The 20,978-nt window shown below is 41.0% G+C and overlaps 2 protein-coding genes across 3 annotated transcripts in view; one reads left to right on the top strand and one right to left on the bottom strand.

The window, feature by feature from the left end:
• PTDSS1 (phosphatidylserine synthase 1) overlaps positions 1–5,425 on the bottom strand; it is a 28,606-nt gene extending 23,181 nt beyond the window's left edge. For both annotated transcript variants that reach the window (XM_041470836.1, XM_041470838.1), the window contains exon 1: positions 5,122–5,425. In XM_041470836.1, coding sequence (XP_041326770.1) covers positions 5,122–5,300 — 179 coding nt within the window. In that variant the 5' untranslated portion in view covers positions 5,301–5,425. The remainder of the gene's footprint in view (positions 1–5,121) is intronic.
• Positions 5,426–5,534: 109 nt separating this feature from the next.
• On the top strand, positions 5,535–20,034 carry MTERF3 (mitochondrial transcription termination factor 3). The gene is made up of 8 exons (XM_041470829.1): positions 5,535–5,658; positions 6,064–6,397; positions 8,873–9,025; positions 10,013–10,202; positions 13,170–13,317; positions 14,540–14,611; positions 17,343–17,504; positions 19,777–20,034. The coding sequence occupies exons 2-8, from the start codon at positions 6,079–6,081 to the stop codon at positions 19,969–19,971; spliced, it is 1,239 nt and encodes a 412-aa protein (XP_041326763.1). The 5' UTR covers positions 5,535–5,658; positions 6,064–6,078; the 3' UTR covers positions 19,972–20,034.
• The last annotated feature ends 944 nt before the right edge of the window (positions 20,035–20,978 follow it).

The following is a 20,978-nucleotide window of genomic DNA, read 5'->3' as shown; positions in this document are numbered from 1 at the left end:
TAAGAAATATGCATGCCCATTAAGTAACAAGTTAAGACAGTAATTGCACAGAATGATTTTCACACTACACTTCTGGGTGTCTCTTTCTTACAAGAGGGTTAAATATTTAGTAAACACATGCAAACCATTAGCATTGTTAGAAGTGAATTTAGAAGCAATGACCAAATTTAACATAAGGTGAAAAAAATCTTCCTGCTTTAATGCTTATAGAAACATCATCAAATTACTTTTACACAGCAACTTTTACTTTTACACCTAAACTAAAACCTCTGGAAGCCTGGATGCAATTCCTAGGTTTCCCTTTACTGTTTTGATGGTACTTGCAATACACTTCCCTTTGTCTATCCTCAACATCAAATGCCTGAGATGAGGGCAGAAATAATGGTTACAATCAGTCTTTAGAAATAATGAATGTACAGCTTAGAATCTGTAACAGAGACACAGCACAACTTAAAAGACCCAAGGAAAAATATCAATTTGCTTTTAGATCTATTAAGCCAAAGCTCCGAATATGGCATCATGCATTAGTTGTGCTACTGTTACATTATAGCCACAAGACAGCCCTAAGAATTCAGTTTGGAATGCCAAGGTAAACTTGACAGAGTCCTTTCTTTTCAGGCAGGTAGAAGATTAACAAAATAACCCTCACCTAACTTTTCCAACCAGCAGACAGCTTCTGGGATACTTCAGTAATACAAACAAACAAACTTCAGACTATCATAGTATAAACAGTGAATACTTCATAATGTATATAACCAACTACAACTAAAATCAAAGTTTTACTATCTGGGTAGTTAGCATGTACTTAGGATCAGTTTATTCATTTGAGTATATTTTTTTTATTTTTTCACAACACAGTAACAAAATAATTCCTAGCAAACTTTGAAGGTATAAAGCTCTTCCTGGAAGAGCATCTGTCACATTTCTGGATGGTTCAGTAAAGAATCCATGATAGCATAAATGCTCTCCACATTAGATACTTGCTGCAGTTAGAAAATATTTCTCACTTAGCCAAATTATTTTTCTTTTCCTCAAAACTGAACCTTAACAGCTTCACAGCAGGCATTCATCACTGTGAGGCATTTAAGCACTGTGTTAGTTTAAATGTATGGAAGGAAAAAGTGCATTAAACACTAATGGTTTCTCTGCAGGCCTTAGGGACTTCCCACAGTGTTTTTTTTAAACCAGCTGAGTTCAGCTTTACCAGTCATTTTCCAGCAGCCATGCTGCACAGGCTGACACCTTACACCAGTTAAAAACTCCAAGTCCTAGAGGTTAACTCTGGCTCCCCTGGCAATCCCAAGACCTTATGCCATCCAGTGCACTTCCTAGCCAGAGCCTCCAGCTCTGATGCCTCAGACAGCAAAACCATATCCCTCTTTTACCACATGTAAATAACACACTGGAACATTCTCTCATGGCTGCCACCAAGAGGATGAACTATATTTTTTTTTTTTTATAGAACAAATAACTACAGTTGCATCACATCAATTCATCACGGCCAACAAAGAAGTGAAAGACGTCGTGATCACATCACTTAACTGCTGCACCAGGTGAGACTAAAGGTCCACACCTTTGCATATCAAGATTCTGAGTACTACTCAGCTTCAGAAAAGTTCTCCTAGTCATGTTGGCACCACTTCTCCCAAAAATCCACAAAGATGCATGCAGTGTTAAACTGCAATTCATTCCAAGTGAGTGGCAAGGCATTTTATTTTGGCTTGCAGATACATCTCACAAGGGACAGACACCTAATCTTCTTGCTAGAAGCAGGTAAGAACAGGTGTGAGCAAGAAACTTGCTGCTGCACACTAGCTGGTATAAGAATTATAGTGTTTACCTGGAAGAACTATTTTGGGGAATGCTAAAGGGAAAGATACAATCATAACAAGCTGTAATTGGGAAAATGTGCTAAATCATCTCCTCACATAGCCCCAGAATTGTTGACTCTGATTTTGAAATACAAGCATTCATGCAGCAGAAGCAAGGTTTCTAATGCTTACATGGGAGGACACATGAAAATTCTCTCAATTTTAACCCACTTTACTAGGGCATTTATCAATTCTGTGGCTTTTTAGAGAAGAAATATAAAAAAACAAAGTGCATAAAAACTGCATAATCTTTATCCCTCTTCTGTTCTTCTCCAGAGCAGTAGATTACAAAAATGTCAACGAGTGAGTTATTACACAAAAAAAAAAAAAAAGAGGGAGGGAATACTCAGTTGAGGAAAAATAGCTAGGACACTAAATTTGGAATGTAGGAGAAGGAGGAAAAACATTTCCATTAACTCAGCCAAACCTAAATACACAATAATCCAGTTTAATCAAGCCCATTAATCAAGGGATATGGAAGACAAAAGCTCTACATCCTACAGGTTTTACTCCTGCTTCCACAAACCCCAGCAGCTTCATACCAGAAGCCACTAGTCTGTCACCCTTCTTCTCAGTCCTGTTGTTGTGTCCCACAAAATATCCCCTCCAGGACTTATTGCTGCCAGTTGCCTCTGGGCTCAGAGTGGGCCACACACCTCTATCTAGGGTGAAAGAGGACAGGGAAAGCTAGAGCCATTCCCCACCTTTGCCCCAAGGCACAGGATGGAAGCAGAGGAGCCTGTCTGGCTCATTCAGCAGGAAACAACCAAGGAAGCTGCAGCCATTGTCAGAAACACTAGAAGGATGTGCTTTAAAGAACAGAATACCCTCTACTCCTCACTTTAACAAAGAAAAATTAAAACCACATTTATTTTGGACTACTATTATTAATATTGTTATCATCATCATACCTGAAGATTCCTGCTATCTGAAGTTCAGTTTCACCCTTATCTGTCAGCTCAAAGACAGTAGCAGCCACTCTCAGTGATCCTAAGGAGGACTTCATGTTACGTATGGCTTGCTACACACAAGGGAAAAGCATCTTCTAAGTTTCTCAGAACCCTCCACATAATTCTGACACAATGCAATTACAGAAGAGACAAGAATTTAAGGAACACAGAATTTCTTCTGTCTATGGTGAAGTTCCTGAAAAAATAAATTTTACTTCACAACATCAGCATGAATCTATCATAGAAAATTCCCCACTCAATAAACTGCCCAGGAGAGCTACGGAACAACTGACAGCACAGGGGAAGCAAAGAATCACTTGTGACACCTCACAGGGAAGTCTACAGGGCATTGTGCCCAGGAAGTGGGAAAATGAACTTAAACGTCACCTTATTGCATGAGTCAGTGCAATAAGCTGATGGAATGGAGCACAGACTGTAAAGCAGGTGGGAAAGTATCTCCTCTTCCCCAGTTTGTCAAAGAGTGTATATGGTTTGGATAGTGTCCCAAATGAGGCCCAGAGGCAGCACTCTGGTATCACTCAGGAGATCTATGAAACTCCTACAACAGTTGAAAACAGCAGAAGGAGGAAAGGGGAAAAAGTAAAATCAGAGTACCTTCTACAATCTGAGAAGAGGAGAAATAGAGAAGAGTTTAAGAGAAGTCAACTGGTATTTAAACACAGGAAGTGAGGCAGAGAGAGAGAGGGAAGAAAATGAAGAAGTCAGTTAGAAAGACAACAAAACAAATGGAAAGACAAACCAGCAATCCTCTTGGAAAAATGAAAACAAACATCACAGAAGTGAAGCAATTTTATCTGGGCCTAGAAGACTCCAAAGTGCTGAATTTGCTTCTTGGCTCATCCTCTGCTTGAAAGAATTAATGGCAAAATTCCTTCCCCAAAGGTGAGCAATCCACTAATCCATTAATCCTCCAGAATGACATTGTGATGAGAATTTCATAGTGAGTCAGAACTTTGACCTAAATTAGCCCTTCAGGGTGAAAAGTGATCAGGCAAGGGGATGAGGAGCACTTGTAGCAAAGGTCTGTAATTAAACAGAAATATGTCTCTGATTTTGGAGTTAAGAAGGGATCCAAGTAGAACAAGGGATGTGCTCACCAAAAGTATCTCCCCTGGGGCCATACACGTGTTAAAACAAGAAAAGGCACACCTCAGACCATCCACAGTTACACTATTTTACTTTTCCTTATGCTCCTGTCTCAACTCAAGCCAGGTTTGGCCATTATTTCACAGCTGATGAAAACTATACATCTGGATTCTTAGAATAAAATGAGATTACACACTGAACTGTGTATCAGGCTTAGTGACAAATAATAATCTTCTTGCATCAAATGGAGAGCTGTCATGTATTAATGTTTTAAGGTCACTTTCAAGGGGGGGATTCACCACCATCAGAGTTTAAGCCACAAGACCACTAAAATCCATAACTGTGTACACACAATGCTACAAAAGTTTAAATGAGCCTAAAACGCACTGCACTACCTAGCCAAAACCTCCCAGGAACCACTGCCTACATACTACACAACTTAGTCTACAGGAGGATTAGGCAATGGTCTTCACATCCAGTAGGAGGCAATAAAAAGCATACACAACTTCAAAAAACATGCAAGATACCCCCAGACTGCACTGCTGTACCCTTTGTTTTCAAGCAAGGTTCCCGAAAAACCTGTCTGTTCCTGGCAGGATGGCCATGAATGACCGCAGGGGTGATGCCCACAGAGCCCTGCCCTCCTGCGGTGCGCCAAGGATGTGGCTGAGCCCACCCGTGCCAGGGCCCGAGCCAAGCCGAGACCGGCACAGGCAGCGTGGGGTACAGAGGCGGTGCCACAGAACACTCGCTGCCGTCCGCTGCACGCCTGGGAAATCATCTCCATGCCTGATGGCACTGCGGGGCTGCTCGACAGCCTAATAAAGCCCATTTCTGGCAACTCCTTGAAACACACATTTTAGTAGAGACTTTAGCAGAGATCCTCAGAACGATTAACAAGTTCCCAGGAAACGCAGTGGGGATGATAGCCGCTCTGGAAAGGAGGGGAGGATGCCCGCTCTCCAGCACGGGCCTGCCGAGCAGGGGGCGCGGGGGCCGGGCGGTGTAGCACCGGCCCGGGGACCGCACCGCAGGCACGGCACGGCCCGGCCCGGCCCGGCAGGAGCCGCGCTGCCCCTGCTCGCCCCGGGGCCGGGCACCGACCCTCGCCATTCCCCGCCCGGGAACCCCCTGCGCCCCGGGGCTGCGGGCACCCAGGGGCGGGGCTGCGGCTCTCCGCGGCGGCCGCGCACCTGGTGAAGGCGAAGGCCATGAGGCTGAGGATGGTGAAGCTGAGGAGGGTGATGGTGTGCGGGCGGTAGAAGAACTCCAGCGTGATGTCCTCCACCTGCTGCTCGTTGATCATGCGGAAGTGCAGGCGGTAGTTTACGTCGTCCTTGCTCAGGGTCCGGCTCCCCACGCACGACGCCATCTCGTCCCCTCTCTCCCCTCGTCTCAGCGCGGCTGTGGCTGCGCGGGGCGGCGCGGCCCGAACCAGCCCGGCCGCCCGCCCGCCCGCGCCGCGTCCCGCCGAGCGCAGCCGAGCGGGGCAGCGCCGCGCCCGCCGCGCCGAGGGGCGGAGCTCGCCCCGCCGCGCCCACGAGCCGAGGGCGGGAGAAAGCAACGGAGAGCGGGAGGGGGGTGGTGGGGCCACATAGTCCTTTTACAACACGCAGAGAGAAGGGCGCTGCTGCCTGCTTCCCCCCCTCCGTTTTCTCCGGAGTGGTCTCGCCCGGGCCGGGCCGGGGAGCGGGGCGCACACGTGGGCCGTGCCGTGCCGTGCTACGCAGGTGAGGCCCCGGTGGGTCCCGCTGCTCCCGGGCCGGGCGGCACTGCCCCTTCTTCTGTAGGCTGCATGCAGTGGCTGCCGGCCTGGGGAGCCCTGCGAGGGGAGGGCGGCGGGCGCGGCCCGACTCAACCTCCTCGCCCTGTGGAGAGTGTGCGGTCGCGGCTTTATGCGGAGGGCCCCGTCCCCCTGGGAGGGTTTAGGTCCGGGCTGGGCTTCCCCCGTGCTCCCAAGGGAACGGCTGTCCTAGGGGGCGGCGGGCGGTGGCTCAGACCCGGCTCCTCCGTTTGTCGCGCGTTTAAAGCCTGAAGGCAGCTAGGTGGTGCTTTGTAGTGAGGGATTCCTGTAACGCCGGGCTACGGCGAGGCGGGAGCGCCGGTGTCACTCCGCGGCCTTTCTGTGCCTGCAGGATGCCGTGCTGGTGATGGCTCTGTGGGCTCGGCACGCCGCCCGCTGGGCTTGCCTGCTGAGCACGGCCCGTGCTGCTGAGCTCCCTCGGGGGCTCCGGGGCGGTGGCTGCCCCGCTCGGGAGTGTGCCCGTCGGGCTGTGCTGCCCGCTGGGAAGGAGGCGGCTCTGTGCCGACTGCAGGCCTGCAGGCCAGTGTCCCTAGGGAGCTGTTCCCCGCCCGACGGCGCCGAGGATGGATCCTGCTCCTCTCCGGAAAGTAACTTGCCTGCAGTACAACAGGAACGAGCAAAAGCAGAAATATTACCTGATCTGAATGCAAAAATACTGGACAAAGGTAAGAGGCTTTAAGGGATAGTATTTCTCCCAAATCCTCAAATTATGTTTTCAGTATGCTGCGGTTTAACCCCAACTGGGTTCTCCTTTTTTGCCCTGTTTGCCTAGAATATGTGTTTGGAGTTCCTGACTTTCACTTCTGATTAGCTCCGTAGTTAATTCAGGTAGTTATGGTCGATGTGGCATGCAAAGAATACCTTTAAAGTGAAATAAAGGTATAATGTTTTGGGTGAAAATGTAGGTCTGGAGCAGCCATTTGAAGGAGTTTTCATAACCTTACCTGCATCTGCTGAGCATTTGCCTTTCCCTCACAGATGTGGTGGTACAAACTAAAGGGTTTTGGTTTGAGTTTTTTTGGGTTTGGTGTTTTTTGTGATTTTTTGTGGTTTTTTTTTTTTTGGTTGGTTGTTTGTTTGTTTTGTTTTTTTGTTTTTTTTTTTTTTTTTTTTTTGGGGTTTTTTTTGCCTCGTTTTGGGGTGGTTTTTTGGGCTTTTTTGTTGTTGTTGGGTTTGGTTTTTTTGCGGTTTTGTTTTGTTTTCTTGGGTTTTTTTTTATTTTTTATTTTGAGCGAGGCAGGGAGATCGCACGCCTGAAGCAGCTCACACTCCACGGCTTGAGGGATCAGGACTGACCAACAGGAGGCAGTGGTGTGAAACCTCCTTAAGCAGTGCTCTGATGAGAAGTGCTCGCCCAGCTGTGTTCTGAGAAAAGGACACGAAAGGAGATAAATATAGCGGCGCCTTGGTGTTGTTGCCCTGAGGAAATTTACTCACTTTTCCCCCCTATTTTTACATCTAAACAAGGATTATAATTTTCCATCCTTTCCAATTGCTTTGTGTATGCTGAGGAAACTTGCTCTGAATTACTGAGCAGCCTTTTATGTTCAGATTCTGCTTTGAGCCCAACCAGCCTGGATTATACAGAGTTTATTATTTGGGGTGGCTCAGACCTGCACCAGAGATCTGTGTGTGTAGCTGGTTCTGACCCAGTGCTGACCAAAGTGATGGGTCAGCAGCTGGTATGTGGCTGCACCTGCGATGCAGTTTATCCACTTGCCAGATTTTTATCTGCCAGCAGACTGACTGGAGAATGTGTGTGTGCGTGTAGCATTTTGCCCAATTGTCAGTTTATATAATGGAATAAACATAATTGATAATTTTGGGGGGGCTTTGGTATCTTGGAAGTATCATTCCCAATAGCAAGTGTAAGGACCTTAAAGAGGCAATAAAAGACATGCATGCATCTGGAATGTATATTGTATATATTGTAAATATATTGTATATATTGTAAAATATATTGTATATATTGTAAAAATAAAAGACATGCATGCATCTGGAATGGACTTTATTGTATATTGGTTTGGTCCTCAACAAGTTGAAAAAAACCACTTGATATTCCTATAGATTCCTAGAGAGTTCCTGTTCAATGTGTAAATGTTGCTGAAAACATTTTACTGTGCTTTTGTTTCTGAGGCTGTGAGAAAAAGACAAGACCTTCAACAGCTATGAAACTAGTCTGTGCAACTCTTCCTGGAGCATTAGGCACATCCTAATTACTTTGGAATTACTTGTAGTAGAGTTCTGGTGTGCCTTTGTTTCTTGATTTGGAAGAGCATTACCCTGGTCTCTTCGAAGCCATTATACAAAGGTATAGAGCACTGAAAATGCCCTTCCTGAAGAATTTGTAATCAGGACATCTTATCAGTAATCAAATTGGTGATTGATGTGGATGCTAGCAGCTAGCCTGCAAACAGCAATCTTAATCTTGCTGCTGTGAGCTCCTATCAATGGAAAAATAGATCTGTTTAGAGAATTTGTTTTTTTAAAGACACTTGTTTTTAAAGACACAAGTGTCACTTGGAACACTTAAGGGAAAACAAGCATAATGATGTTCCCTTTGAAAACTTAGTGAGTAGCAAGCTATTCCTTTTGCTATTAGAGATAGTGGCAGTGAGCTTTACCTTTCTGTAGTGGATAAGGCATAACAGCTTGGCTGGAGTTGGCTATGAAATACATTGAAAGTTAAAACAGCTGCATTTCAGACAACATATTCAGGAGAGCCACAAAATAGTGGGCTGGTCTCGTTATGAAAAATAGTCTTTGCAGTAGCCTTTTATCTGGCTGTGATCAGGCAAGAATGCATTTGTGAAGACATGAAAGACGATCCATTTCCAGAGGGTGATATGATCTATTGTCTGCAGTGGTCTGGGCAGCAGACTGAAGGCAGGCTTGCTGGATACTACTCTCACTTGTGGCCATATGAGTAAAAGGTGATAGGCAGTGACCAGGAGGTGGAACAGAGGCAAAAGCTGGGAGCAGTCTATGTTTTTATGTTTTCAAATAATAGGTTGGCTGTTTATCACATGGCACAGTGTTCCTGCATTTTGGAAAGGATTTTAAGAGATCTGTATAGCATTTGGTGGGAGCAGCTTCGTCTTTCACAAAATGCATTTGGGTCTTCTATATTTGTTTCTCAGACTGGGATGACATCCCACCTTCATCTGCTTTGGAAGTGATTTCTGAAGAAGAAGCTGTACAGATCATTGCAGAACCACTTCTCCCCATTCAGTCTTCCACGCTCCGAGATTATGTTGATCACTCAGAAACCCTTGCGAAACTTGTCCACCTAGGTACGTGTGATTTTGTTTGTGTGCTCTGCCTATAGCAGGAGCCTTGGAGATCCTGTAATTTCTGCTTTGCTCTTACTGGTTACCGTGTAAACTTGAAGATGGGAACAGTGACCAGTGGTAAAAAGCTGCAGAATGTTATTTAGGGTAAACAGACAAAAACGGGACTGTATCACTAGCAATGCCATGCTACTGGGAAACAAAGCTGGCTGGTGTTAGTCCCTGAGTGCTGTGAGTGTTAGAAGGAGGCATCCCCCACAGCTTCAGGAGGTGGGGATCACTGTGTTACTTAATTGGTCTTTCTTCTTTTGGGCTGGTTAAGGATGCTTTAATTTGCTGCAAAACAAGGTGCAGCTCTTCATCCTTGGAAGGAAGGAAAGAGGATGGTTGCCATACATAACATTAGGAGTGAGGCACAGCACCCTGGAGAGGCAAGAGGGGGGGGATTGACAAGAACCTTCTTTCTCATCAAAAAAACACTTGGAGTGCAGAGATACCCATGTTCAAGCTTTCTCACCACCATGTTGCCCAAACGTGCAAGGAAGACTAGAAAGAGGTTGTAGAAATTAATATTTGAGAGGGGGAATCTGTCCCCGTGTAGTAAGAAATTGTCATGTGTGAGTCAGTATACAAAGTCACTTCACTGCAAAATTGTCATCTTCCCTTTTATAACAGATGTGGAAATTTCATGCACACATACTTCTGTGCAACAAGAGCAGGTCTCTAAATGTGGCACATGCAAGATTCACTGCAAATGTCTTTCTTCAAAAAATAAACTCAGCAAAAGCTTCTAAAATGACTGCTTATTTTATCTGGAGTCTTTCCACAATATACAAGGTGGCGTAGCCTTGCTGTGTTGAGTAATTAAAGTATGCAAAATCAGTGCAAAAAATTGAGTAGACCTGTAAATTCCAGCATGCCTTTGGGAAACACTTACAGAAAGCAGGGTCTGTGTTTAATTAAAACAACTTCTAATTTTGTTTGTTGTAGGAGTTGACTTATCCCAAGTGGAGAAACGTCAAAAGGCAGGTCAGCTCTTACTGACCTTGGACTTTGAAAAAGATGTAAAAAAAATACTTCTGTTTCTTAAGGATGTGGGTGTAGAAGACAATCAGCTGGGACCATTCCTGACCAAAAATCCATACATCCTTGGTGAAGATCTGGAAGCTTTAGAAACCAGGTAAGCCTTTTGAGTAGTAGCAGGGTGTTAAGCCCCTTGGCTTGAAGATCTGGCTTCCCAGTTGGTTTAACCTTGTCTGATGGAGCTGTGCTGCGTGCTGCCTCCTTTCTTACTCAACCCCTGGCTCTGTATTCTTGTGCCTCCCCATCTGTTGGCACTAAGGTGTGATGGTATCATAAGTCAACACCTTCATGCACCTGAAAACTGCCTAGTAACAAATTTTTACTGCCCATCCCTGTCTCTTTGCCACAGAGGAAGCAGCTTGCCACCTTAGGCCACTTGCTTAACTCGTGTCAGCTTTCTTCCCAAAATGACATCCCTTAGGCTTTACATAAATTTGTAGAGCAAGATTAAACTCTTTAGTCAAAATTTGAAACCTCATGATTTCTGCAATCAAAGAAGATTTATTTTGTGTTGACATCTAATAGCAGCAGGATGTTTTGGTGACTTTTTTCCTGTTGTCCAGCTGAAACTCAACACAATACTACAATGAGCTAATTTGTGTTCGTTTACACTTGTATGGCCCTAAATTGTTCTTCAGTCTTTACAATGAACTTTAATTTATAATATTATTCCTAATTCAATAGTTTTCTTTCAGAACAACTCATGTGTATATGTATGTGCATGTTTAATGAACTCAAAACTTCCCAGTACTCCAGAGAAAAAGTCTGTGGTCTTGGCTCTTGCATGTAGTAGCATTTCTGTCTGAAATCTGAAAGTACAGATACTTAGAAACAGGCACATGACTAGACTCTTGTATAACATAGACCTAACTTCATTCCCCTCTGTTTTTCTAATCTTGTGTTCAGTAAGTGGCCTTTCAGAAACAATATTCAAAAAAATACCCTGTGTCATTTTACAGCAGTAGCTTTGAGTCTAGATATCTGACCAGATTGCTTATGCTCTTCTGAATAGAGGTTTGTGGGTTTTTTTGTGATAAATACCCTAGCTCTTCCATGAAGTCAGATCAAATTTTCAGTGACACTTCTGTGGCACTGGTTAGTTAGGAAAGAAGAGGCTAAACAGAGCAATCTGATTTCTGCTTAATTTTCTGCAGTATGATTCTTCTGTAAGATTTACACTGGTGAATGATTTCCTGCAGGCTTTAAAGTAAGTGTGCTGTAAAGACTGACTATGAAGTGAGTGTGTCTCAAATAGCTTTCTTTTGAAAGCTGAGTATCACCTTTGCATAAACAGTTCGGTGCAGATGGATGTGGTATTGGTTACATCACTCTGGAATGTTTTATTGCTATGGATTCCATGTTGCCAGGAAACAAAACACAAATTTCAATAGGTTTGGCATTTGACTTGAGATAAACACTGTAAAAGTCAAAACATTCCATAATTCCTAACAATTTTGACAGTTGCAAATCAGTGTCTGTACTGCAGCTGCACCAGATGCTTTGTTTCATGCGGGTGTTAATGATGACTTAAAACTGTTAACATGCTACATAGAACTGCTGAGCCCTGTAGTGGAACGAGGGCTAACCTCGGTGCCAGCACTCACAGATGTATCTCAAGCTTTGGCCAGGTTGGATAGTTGTGTTCCTTTAATACTCAATTTTCTATAGTCAGGTTACTACAATCTTGCCATCCCTCTTTTAAGTTTCTTGCCTTTCCAGGAAGAAATGCTTCAAGTGTGAATGCTAATGACTTATTAAGAGAAAAGAAGTCAGGAGTCAGGATAGCCAAAAGATTTGATTTTTAATTGGCTCATTTAGCTGTTTCTGGGGTGCTTGGAAGCTGTGCCAGTTCCACTGTCATTGTCTGGAGCCTAGTCTTCTGTGTTGTGGTGCCTGTTCAGTTAGGAATTGGTTCTTTAGAGCTTGTTTTTGTATCTTCCATCTGGGAGTTTTTGGCTTGTGATAACTTAATTTCTGAGGATTTGTGGAAAGAGGGAAGTTGTAGTGACTGGAAGGTAATTTTATTTTTTTTTCTTCACAAGACATGGTTTAACAGAAAGCCCATTTTTTGCGGAATATCTGCTTCTGCAGAATATCCTGCAACCCATTTAGTATCTTAATTACTACCAGATAAACCAGTTCTTGTATGCTCTAAGTTGATCTGACTGCAAATACTTCTCATATTGCAACTACTCTCATCCATAACCAGAGGAAGCCTCTCCAAATGATAGTTTAGTTGTTTAGTACGTGGTAGTATGTGGATTAATTGTGTCTCTTTACTTGGTGTGCTGGATTTCCCCTCTTCAAGCCCTTTTTTCTGGGAGCTGTGGTAATCATCTACTGCAAGTGGTACTTGAAACAGGATTTCACTTTCACTGAAATCAAAGTCTGGAAAAAGTTTTGACTTGGAAAGAAAGGAAGAAAGCAAGCTCTGTTAAATATCAAAACTTCAGTGAACTCCTCTTGCTTTCTGACAACCAGATGTTTGTTACTTGCTTGTTAGACCAGTGACTGAAAATAGGAACCTGTTTGTGGCAAACACAACTTCAGCTGATGTAGAAATGTCTTTTTTGACATTATCTCTACACATAGCATCATTGTATGATATTTCTACTCCAATGCTATTGGCAAAATGGGAATGTATGAGGTATAGTACTCTGTTCTTTCAGCAGTAGAAACGGAATTCATTAAAATAGCAAAAGGCTGTATATATCTTCTTGTCCATACCCTATTAATGTGTTTGCAATCTAGGAGACAGACTGGTAGTTAATGTAGGTTAACATAGTTATCTGCTTAAGTACAGCTGGAAGGAATTAAAATCTGTCTTCAGTATTGACATTCTGCTCTGAGGTTTATTTTACTTCTAATTAATTGGAAGGAAGGGTATTTTGCTTTTACGATAACTGCAGATTTCACCCTAATTATTTTTGGCAGGGTTGCATGTTAATGCTAGAACATCTGTCCATTTATAAGATATCACTGAGGAATTTAAGTGATCACTAAATAAATGGAGGCAATATAATTTTCATCACTGGATTTTATTTTGTTTTTCTTCTCTTTTTAGAGTGGCTTACCTAAAATCAAAAAAATTTGGTAAGTCGGAAATTGCTCAGATGGTCTCAAGAGCTCCGTATTTGCTGTTGTTTTCAGTGGAAAGACTGGATAACAGACTGGGTTTCTTCAAAAATGAACTTGGTCTCAGTGTAAAAAAGGTAAAGACTGAAGTCTTCAGGTATTTTGTTAGTGACAGTTGTAAGGTCTTGCCATATGAATACTCCAAGTGTTCAGAGATTATCAGCAAGCATTGTGTTAACATCAGTAATGTCACTAGAGGGTTACAGGAGGGTAACATGGATTTAACTGTAGAAGTGATATGGACATCTAACATACCGAGGACCTGAAGTACAGTTTCTGAAGATGACCTGCTACAGGTTATTATCAAATAAGCATGTGTATGTCCAGTTCTATTATTTGAGGTGGATCAGAGGACTGAATTAATTACTGAAACAGCAAGCAGCTCTTTTAACTTCTGGGAAATTCTTTGGTGCTCTTCATCTCTTTAAGACACTTAAATAATAAGTAAGTAACATATTTATGTAACATATTTAAATAATTTAAAAAATAGTCTAATCTGTGAATATCTTATCAAGATAAATGCCAATTCATATGCTCAGCTCACCAAGAGTGACCTCTGTATGTGCTCATGAGTATATACCTCTTACATGCTCAGCAGGTATTCAGCACCATGCTTTGGGATCTTCAGGGCAGGTAGCAGCTGGACTTGCCTGGAGTAAGTGGGCAGTGTTAGTTGTATCCTGCAGTAGGTGGGGATTGCAATGAATGTCAAATTCCAAGTGGAATCTTGGGTTCTTCTATTAGCTGAACAGTCATAGCTGCTACAGTGCCCTGTTGCTGGCCTTTCCATATTTGAGGTGAGACATCTCCTTGGAAAAAGGTTTAGCCGCCACCTTGTACTCAGGGTGGATTACAAGTAATCAGACACTTCAGGGAATGTGGAGTATTGCTTGTAGTGCTGTTACACTGTTATCTAACCAAATTCAGAAGTTAGCTCCACTGCCACTAAAAAATCCTTTTATAGCCTCCGTCGGGTAGTGTGTTGTTTACTTTTTTTAAAAAGATGGGAAGAAACATCTTGAGGGCTGAGAGAAAATGGGCAATTGAGCATACTTTCACCTTTTGATGCATGCTTTTACTCCCTCTTCCTGTCTGCTTTACAATTGTATTATTTTTTGTTTTCCAAAAGAAAATATTTGAGTAATGTTTTGCATTTTAACATACTGCTGTTTCATTTCATCTTTGGTGTAGAGGTAAAATGAAATACAAAATGAAATGCAAAAAAAAAGTTTATATAGGATCTTTTTTTTGAAGCCTTCAGTAAAACTCTTTAATTTATGTGTTTTTTTCTGATTGTAGACAAAGGATCTGGTAATTCGTCTTCCAAGGCTACTAACTGGCAAAATAGAGCCTGTAAAAGAAAATCTTCAGGTGAGCTTATGAATAGATAGTAAAAGTGTATTGTATGTAGTTTATGAGTTGTCAGAAGACAAAATTTGTGTAGAGGATGGTGTACAGAAAGAACATAATGAAATAATTTTAGTGGTGATATAAAATAACTGTTAAAGAATGTATTTTCCTCTATAGCCTGCAAGCTTACGCAATGCCTGGAGTGTTACCTTATTCGGTCTTCTACTCTGATGTATTGCCTTCCTACCAAAAGTTACTATATGATGACATAAATGGTCACCCATTTTTTAATGAGTAGAAAAATACTCAGTCTTTTTTTTCCCTCCCCTTAATTATTATGGTTTTTTGCTAACCTGGATTGTCTGTGAGTATTTAGGAGCAAGAAATGTGCAGTTGATTATTTTTCTCCTGGCAGGTAACTAGCCTGCCAAAATGTGCATTTGACACCTATTGTCTGATAGCAGATGGTCATTATTAACAACTGTTGGGTAAATAACTTCGAACCCATGGGGATTCCTTTCCCTTTTGAAAATGTAAGTGTATTGCTTTAATTACTGTGCTGTAAAGCCATCGAGGCCAAACAGCATGATGTAGTGTAACAATTTGTGAAATTCCATTATTCTATAACAAATAACTATAAATCAAGATGTATAATTTTCAGACAGACTCACTGTTCTGAAACTATTAAATGCTAGAAATCTTGCAGTCTGAAATGTGTGTGTGGTAAGGGAGGAGACTGGAAAGTGGCAGACTGTTCTAATTAATAGTGCTTTCTTTTAAACACACATTGTTTCCACAGTCTAGGGAGCCATTATTATAATGAATGTGTTTTTGAGGTCTTTAGTTCTATGTGACTATCTTGTTTATCTACCAAGAAATACAACATAGCACCTCTGTTTTTAAAATGTGTGAGAAGGGGAAAGAAAGGAAGGATTTTTAGGTCCCCGCTGTTGGAATCTACTCATTCTTAACAGCTCAAGCTTTTCAGGAGATTGGATTCAGAATCTGTGTTCAGACCTGTATGTCCTAAACTGCTGTGGTAGGACAGTACTTGGAAAGTGACATCATGTACCAACAGTTCAGAAGCGATCAGGTTGTGTCCCTCGTTCTGAGTGGACTCTTATTCAGAAACAAGTACAGTAGCTGATCTTGGTTGTCATAAGATACCAGTCATGGACTAAATGTGCTGAGGGATGGCTTAGTCCATCCTCTGAGGGTTTATAGAGATTCATTGACAGGGTAAAACCTGTCAAAGCTTTCATTACCACTGCCTGTTGTGGGAATAAAACATACTTCGTTGACTATTGCTGAGGCTTATGCAATAATGATATTAGCATGTGGCCTAGAGAGTTATTGAATATTAAACATGTTTGCTGTCAGACTGAGTGCAGTCAAAGCAATTTACACTTGAGCTCACTGATCATGTAGTGGGAGCTGTTCGGTGTCACAGAGTAGAAGATAAAAGCTCAAGATTCTTGCCACAATTACCTCTGCAGTGGGCCCAGCTTTATCTCTGCAGTGATTTAACATGGGGTCTTAACTCCGGTTGTGTATCTTGATGCAGGAAGTTACCCCTGCCACCTCAGGTCCATGGAAGATACCACTCATGTGCAAACACTTATTTTCATACTTGCATGCTGTCTTAGTTGATTGGTATTTTGTGTGGTGCACAAATATTTATGAAGAAGAAAAGTTAAAATGAGGGCTTGAAAGACCTAATTATAGTTGCCTTTAGAAACAGTTCCCTGCAAGGATTTGGAAGTCCTAAGGTAAATTCAAAACCCATATTCTAAGTCCTCCCTTCATATTTTACAAGCAGTTCTGGAAAAGAGCTGCAGTCTTGGCACATCAAACTGGGCAAACAAAAACACCACCTTCTTGCCAGCTGAAGTACCTTAGTTTGATATGAAAGTCTGGTTATGTTAACTGGCAAGCACACCCACTTCTGACTGAAAACAAGCTGCTTGTAAGTGTCACTGGAGGATAGAAGAAATGACTGAGTTAACAGACAGTCTTGTATGCTGAATTCTTTCTCAACAACTCAATTAATTGCTTGCCATTCTGCACTTTGGGAGGAGTGCTCATGATTTTATTGAAAAAATGTGTTTTGCTTTCCTTTTGGGAAATCATAATTGAAGTCAAGGCAGTCTCTGAAAAAGACATCTTACTTTAGACTTTATTGAACTGTAGAGTAAATTGAATACACTATATATTCTACACATCTCTTTCAGGTTCAGCAGTCTTAAGTTGAAGACTATAGAAATTATACTCCCTATTACTAGAATGTAACTTGGATACATTAGCAAAAGAGGCAACACATTAGCAAAAGTAGGCACTGGCTATTTGCTGTGTTTTACAGAGCTCAACAGCTCCACAGGAAGAAAGTCTCTTGACAGCTTGGTATTGAAAATGATAAAGGACTCTTGGAGAATTTTTATGCTTTTAACTGCCATACATATGGGAACGTGTTTTTTTTGTTCATATCTCAGACAAACTGGAAAATACATAACATTCACAGAAGTTATCTTTATTTTGGGGATATTCTATAAACAAATTGCACTTTAATCTAGAACAATAAATAATTTGCACTGTCTGACTTGAGAAGAACTGAAGTGGCAGATATTTTTTGTGGTTTGCATTCTTGTTGCTGTGTGTAAAAGGATAGAAGAATTTTGCATTAGTTTATTTCAGTGTCACATTAAAATAAGTTAAATTTGCTGACTTGCAAAGATAAAATTGTGCTGTTTTTCAGGTTTGTCAAATTGAACTTGGTTTTCAACGTGATGAAATTCAACAGATAGTGTGTAAAACTCCCAAGATTTTAACTGCAAGTAAAAAGAGACTCAAACAGACATTTGACTACTTACACAACATAATGGGCATTCCCCACCACATGCTTACTCGCTTTCCTCAGGTGAGCTGTTAATCTGGGAATAAACTGTAGCTGCTCTTGTCACAGCCACTTCATTAACGTGCTGAAGGTGGAGCCTTGCTCTATGCAGAACATAAGTGAATTATGCAGCTAGCCTATGGCTTTTACTCTAATTGAGAGAACTTTTATTAGCAATTCAGAAACTATTGAGGATTTCCATGTGGAACTGCTGCTTATTTTCCCTTAGCATACGTGATATCACTACCCACAGTCTTGTGATATTTACAGTTTTCAACAGAGGTAGTCATGCTGATGTCTTCTGTGTTCATGCAAGAGATTACTGCCTGCTTAGGGATTTGCTTGGCCTGAAATCTTACCTAAGAGACACAAGAAAAGACAGATTATGCAGAAGATCTGTTCATTAGATAACATTATATATATAAATATAAACATTTCTTTCAGGTTTGTCTACTTAAAAAATAAGCTTTAAAAATTTTAGGATTTGAAAATACAGTGTAAAGGTAAGAGAGGTTCTGTCCATTAGACAATCAGATTATCATAGGTCTTCTTATTGCTGCAGCAATTGCTAAAATACCACAGGATTGAAAATAGATTCATTTCTTGATTACTATTTTGGGGTTTTTTGGTACCTCCTCATTACTGCTATTTCCTCACAAATTAAAAGTGAAAGTGTTAGTCACTTAGTGCAACTGCATGTAGGCATTGAATAATCTTCTTACAAGGTGAAAATGAAAGCAGAAATTACAACTTCTGAACTGCAGTAATTTTCTTTCTAAAGCAAGTTTAATAGAGAATCTAAGTGGCTAGAAATCCAAAATTGCATGGGGGAATAAAACTGCTCCTCAGGATTTTGATTATCTTGCTATTTAATCTATCTTTACTTAACAAGGATGCTTGCTTTTATGCTCATCTTTGTCACTTTGCCCTCCTTGATCTGTAAATGGCTGCAAGTTTTTCTCACTTCTTCTCCGTTGTCTTATTGTTGGCTTTATGGTGGTTCACCTCATTATTTTTCTTCCTTTTGTTTGGTAGGGTAAGTGGAGTGTTTCCTCTGTTCTTGTTCTTGCCACAGTCTCTCCCTCTCTTTCCTGTTCTTCCCTTTCTCCCTTGAAAACTGTGAATTCCAGGACACAGGTAGTAGTGCACATCGGTCTGTATATGGTTGGGCCTTTAACTTGTGCCTTCCCAAATGCATGTTTGTCTCCATCTGTACTCACTTTTATCCTGAATGACAATAATGTTGAAAATAGGAAGTATACAGGATTTTATTTTTTTTGGTCACATTCTCTCTGATGTTACAGTTGCTCTTGTAACCATTCTGTCAGCTATCTCCATAAATGACGGTTAAGTGTTTGGTTTTTTTTCCTCCTCTATTTTGACTGCCTCTTAAAATTTAAGGAAGGCAGAGGAGGAACAGTAGTTTTGTTTTTCCTTCCTTTTTCAAATTAGTTTGCATCCTCATGGAACTCTTCTTCCATCAATGGAGTCTTTTTTTTTTTAGTAAAATCTCTGCTTCCTGTAGCATTCATATTGTCCTCATTATTGCCCCTGTAGCGTCTCTCTCTATTCAGTTGTACTGCTCAGGAATGAACTTAGATCTTTGCTTTTACACCTTAACTGTGCATCTCATTTTCTCCACTTCCCTCTCTATTTAAATGTTTTGCTGATTTCTTTTGTGTTTCCCCTACCATTGTTCTCATCTTTGACTGTCTAGATTATTTTTTTTTTGTGCCAGGCATCTTCAAAGGTAGGCATTGCTGTGCAGCAGAAGACAGATGGTTGCTTTGAACCACTACACTGTGCCTTCTGGCCACATTATGATGACAGGAGTCACATCCACTCACCTTTGCCCTTGCCACCGTACCAGTTTGTTATTTGCATTATGCCAGGTGGTCACCTCTTAATTTCTTCCTTGTAACAGTGGTCATTTGAATCTGTCTGATGCTGGAGGGAAAGTGCTCCCTGTTACTGAATACCTCCACTTTCTTGGCTGTGCTTACACAAAAGTAATCTAGTTGTTATATAGAAACAAATCCCTAGCACATTAGGTTTTTTGTATCACTCTGTTTTTTGTTGTGTATGTTAGCATATTGCATTGAAGTATTTATTTAGAGTCTAGATAATTTATATATAAATGTAACCTACCTGGTGTTGGATGTAAATTAAAGGAAAACAAGTGTATTACTTGTTTGCTTCCTAGATCTTTAGTTTGTCTAAAAAATTCTCTTATTTTTGATGCCTCAGGGTCTGAAATTTAGACAACCTAAAAAATTCTTCCCTTTTTCTTTCTTAGGTTTTCAACTCAAAGCTACTGCGAATCAGAGAGAGGCATATGTTTCTTGCATTCCTGGGAAGAGCCCAGTATGACCCAGCAGAGCCCAGCTACATCTCCCTGGATCAGCTGGTATCCTTGCCTGATGAGGTGTTTTGTACAGAGATTGCCAAAGCGTCTATGCAGGACTTTGAAAATTTCTTAAAAACGCTTTGATTAGTAATACATGTAAAAAATTATAGAATTGAGTTGAAAAATAAACATACTTTATAAAACTACTTCCCTTTAAGGTCTCTTAACTTTTTAATTACTGGTTTAAGAGCTCATTGTTTATGAAGCGGGTAGGATTTAAAGGCTTACAGTAATACTTATAGTAACTTAAAAATGTATTTCAGAAGGATTGAGCCAATATGTTGATTACTACTAATGCAAGCCTTGTAATTAATCACTAACTTAATTGAAAGTGGATGATGCAACACATTAACAGAAAGGTAAATTAAATTTTTTCTTTTTTTCTTTTGATAATAGCAGAATTTTGGGAGATTGGAAAACCAGCTAGTGACTTATTCCTTGTCTTGCCCTCTGTTATCTTCTCCTTTCACCCTCTTCCCCAAAAGTTAGAATAGCAAGATAGTGTGGTAGTGAAGTAATGTTGTGTTTACCTGCTTGAGCTAATAATAATAATGTTATTCTTGTATGGCAGAAATAATTACACCATTAATTTGTGAAGCTCCTCATACAGAAAGGCATTCTTTCAATAGGTTACAAAGGTGTTTCTTTTTGAAGCTGGCTGCTGAAATTAGTATCCTAAAAGCTGGTTAGAAATGTCAAAAAAAAAAAAAAACCAGCAAACAAAATTTACGAAAATCATAAAAAGAAAAAAAGTTGTTACTGTCCCTGAAGAATGTCAAAAAAAAAAAAAACCAAAAAACCAGCAAACAAAATTTAGGAAAATCATAAAAAGAAAAAAAGCTGTTACTGTCCCTGAAATCTAGAAGAACTTTATTTTAGTTAGTTTTCTCTTCCCCTTGTTCAGTTTTTTCCCCCCATACCAATGAGATTTGTGTGGCTTTAATACACAAGTAACCACATGAAAAGAGGCTGTAGTGTATATTATGATGATAGAGTTGGTCAGTTGTAAAAGCTGCAGTAAATTCTGACATTGGGCATCACAGGAGTATTGAAAATACTTAATCTTATCATTAAACAAAGCACATTAATAT

Source organism: Pyrgilauda ruficollis, unplaced genomic scaffold (genome assembly GCF_017590135.1).
Source record: "Pyrgilauda ruficollis isolate IOZ18807 unplaced genomic scaffold, ASM1759013v1 scaffold25, whole genome shotgun sequence".
NCBI lineage: Eukaryota > Metazoa > Chordata > Aves > Passeriformes > Passeridae > Pyrgilauda > Pyrgilauda ruficollis.
The sequence above is the reverse complement of the archived record's forward strand: the minus strand, read 5'-3'. Positions and strand labels throughout refer to the sequence as shown.

Excerpts from the sequence above, each read along its gene's own strand:
- MTERF3 (XM_041470829.1), top strand. The coding sequence starts at position 6,079 with ATGGCTCTGTGGGCTCGGCACGCCGCCCGCTGGGCTTGCCTGCTGAGC. Across the intron at positions 6,398-8,872 it reads TGCAAAAATACTGGACAAAG|ACTGGGATGACATCCCACCT; the intron begins GTAAGAGGCTTT and ends TTTGTTTCTCAG. Across the intron at positions 9,026-10,012 it reads TGCGAAACTTGTCCACCTAG|GAGTTGACTTATCCCAAGTG; the intron begins GTACGTGTGATT and ends TGTTTGTTGTAG.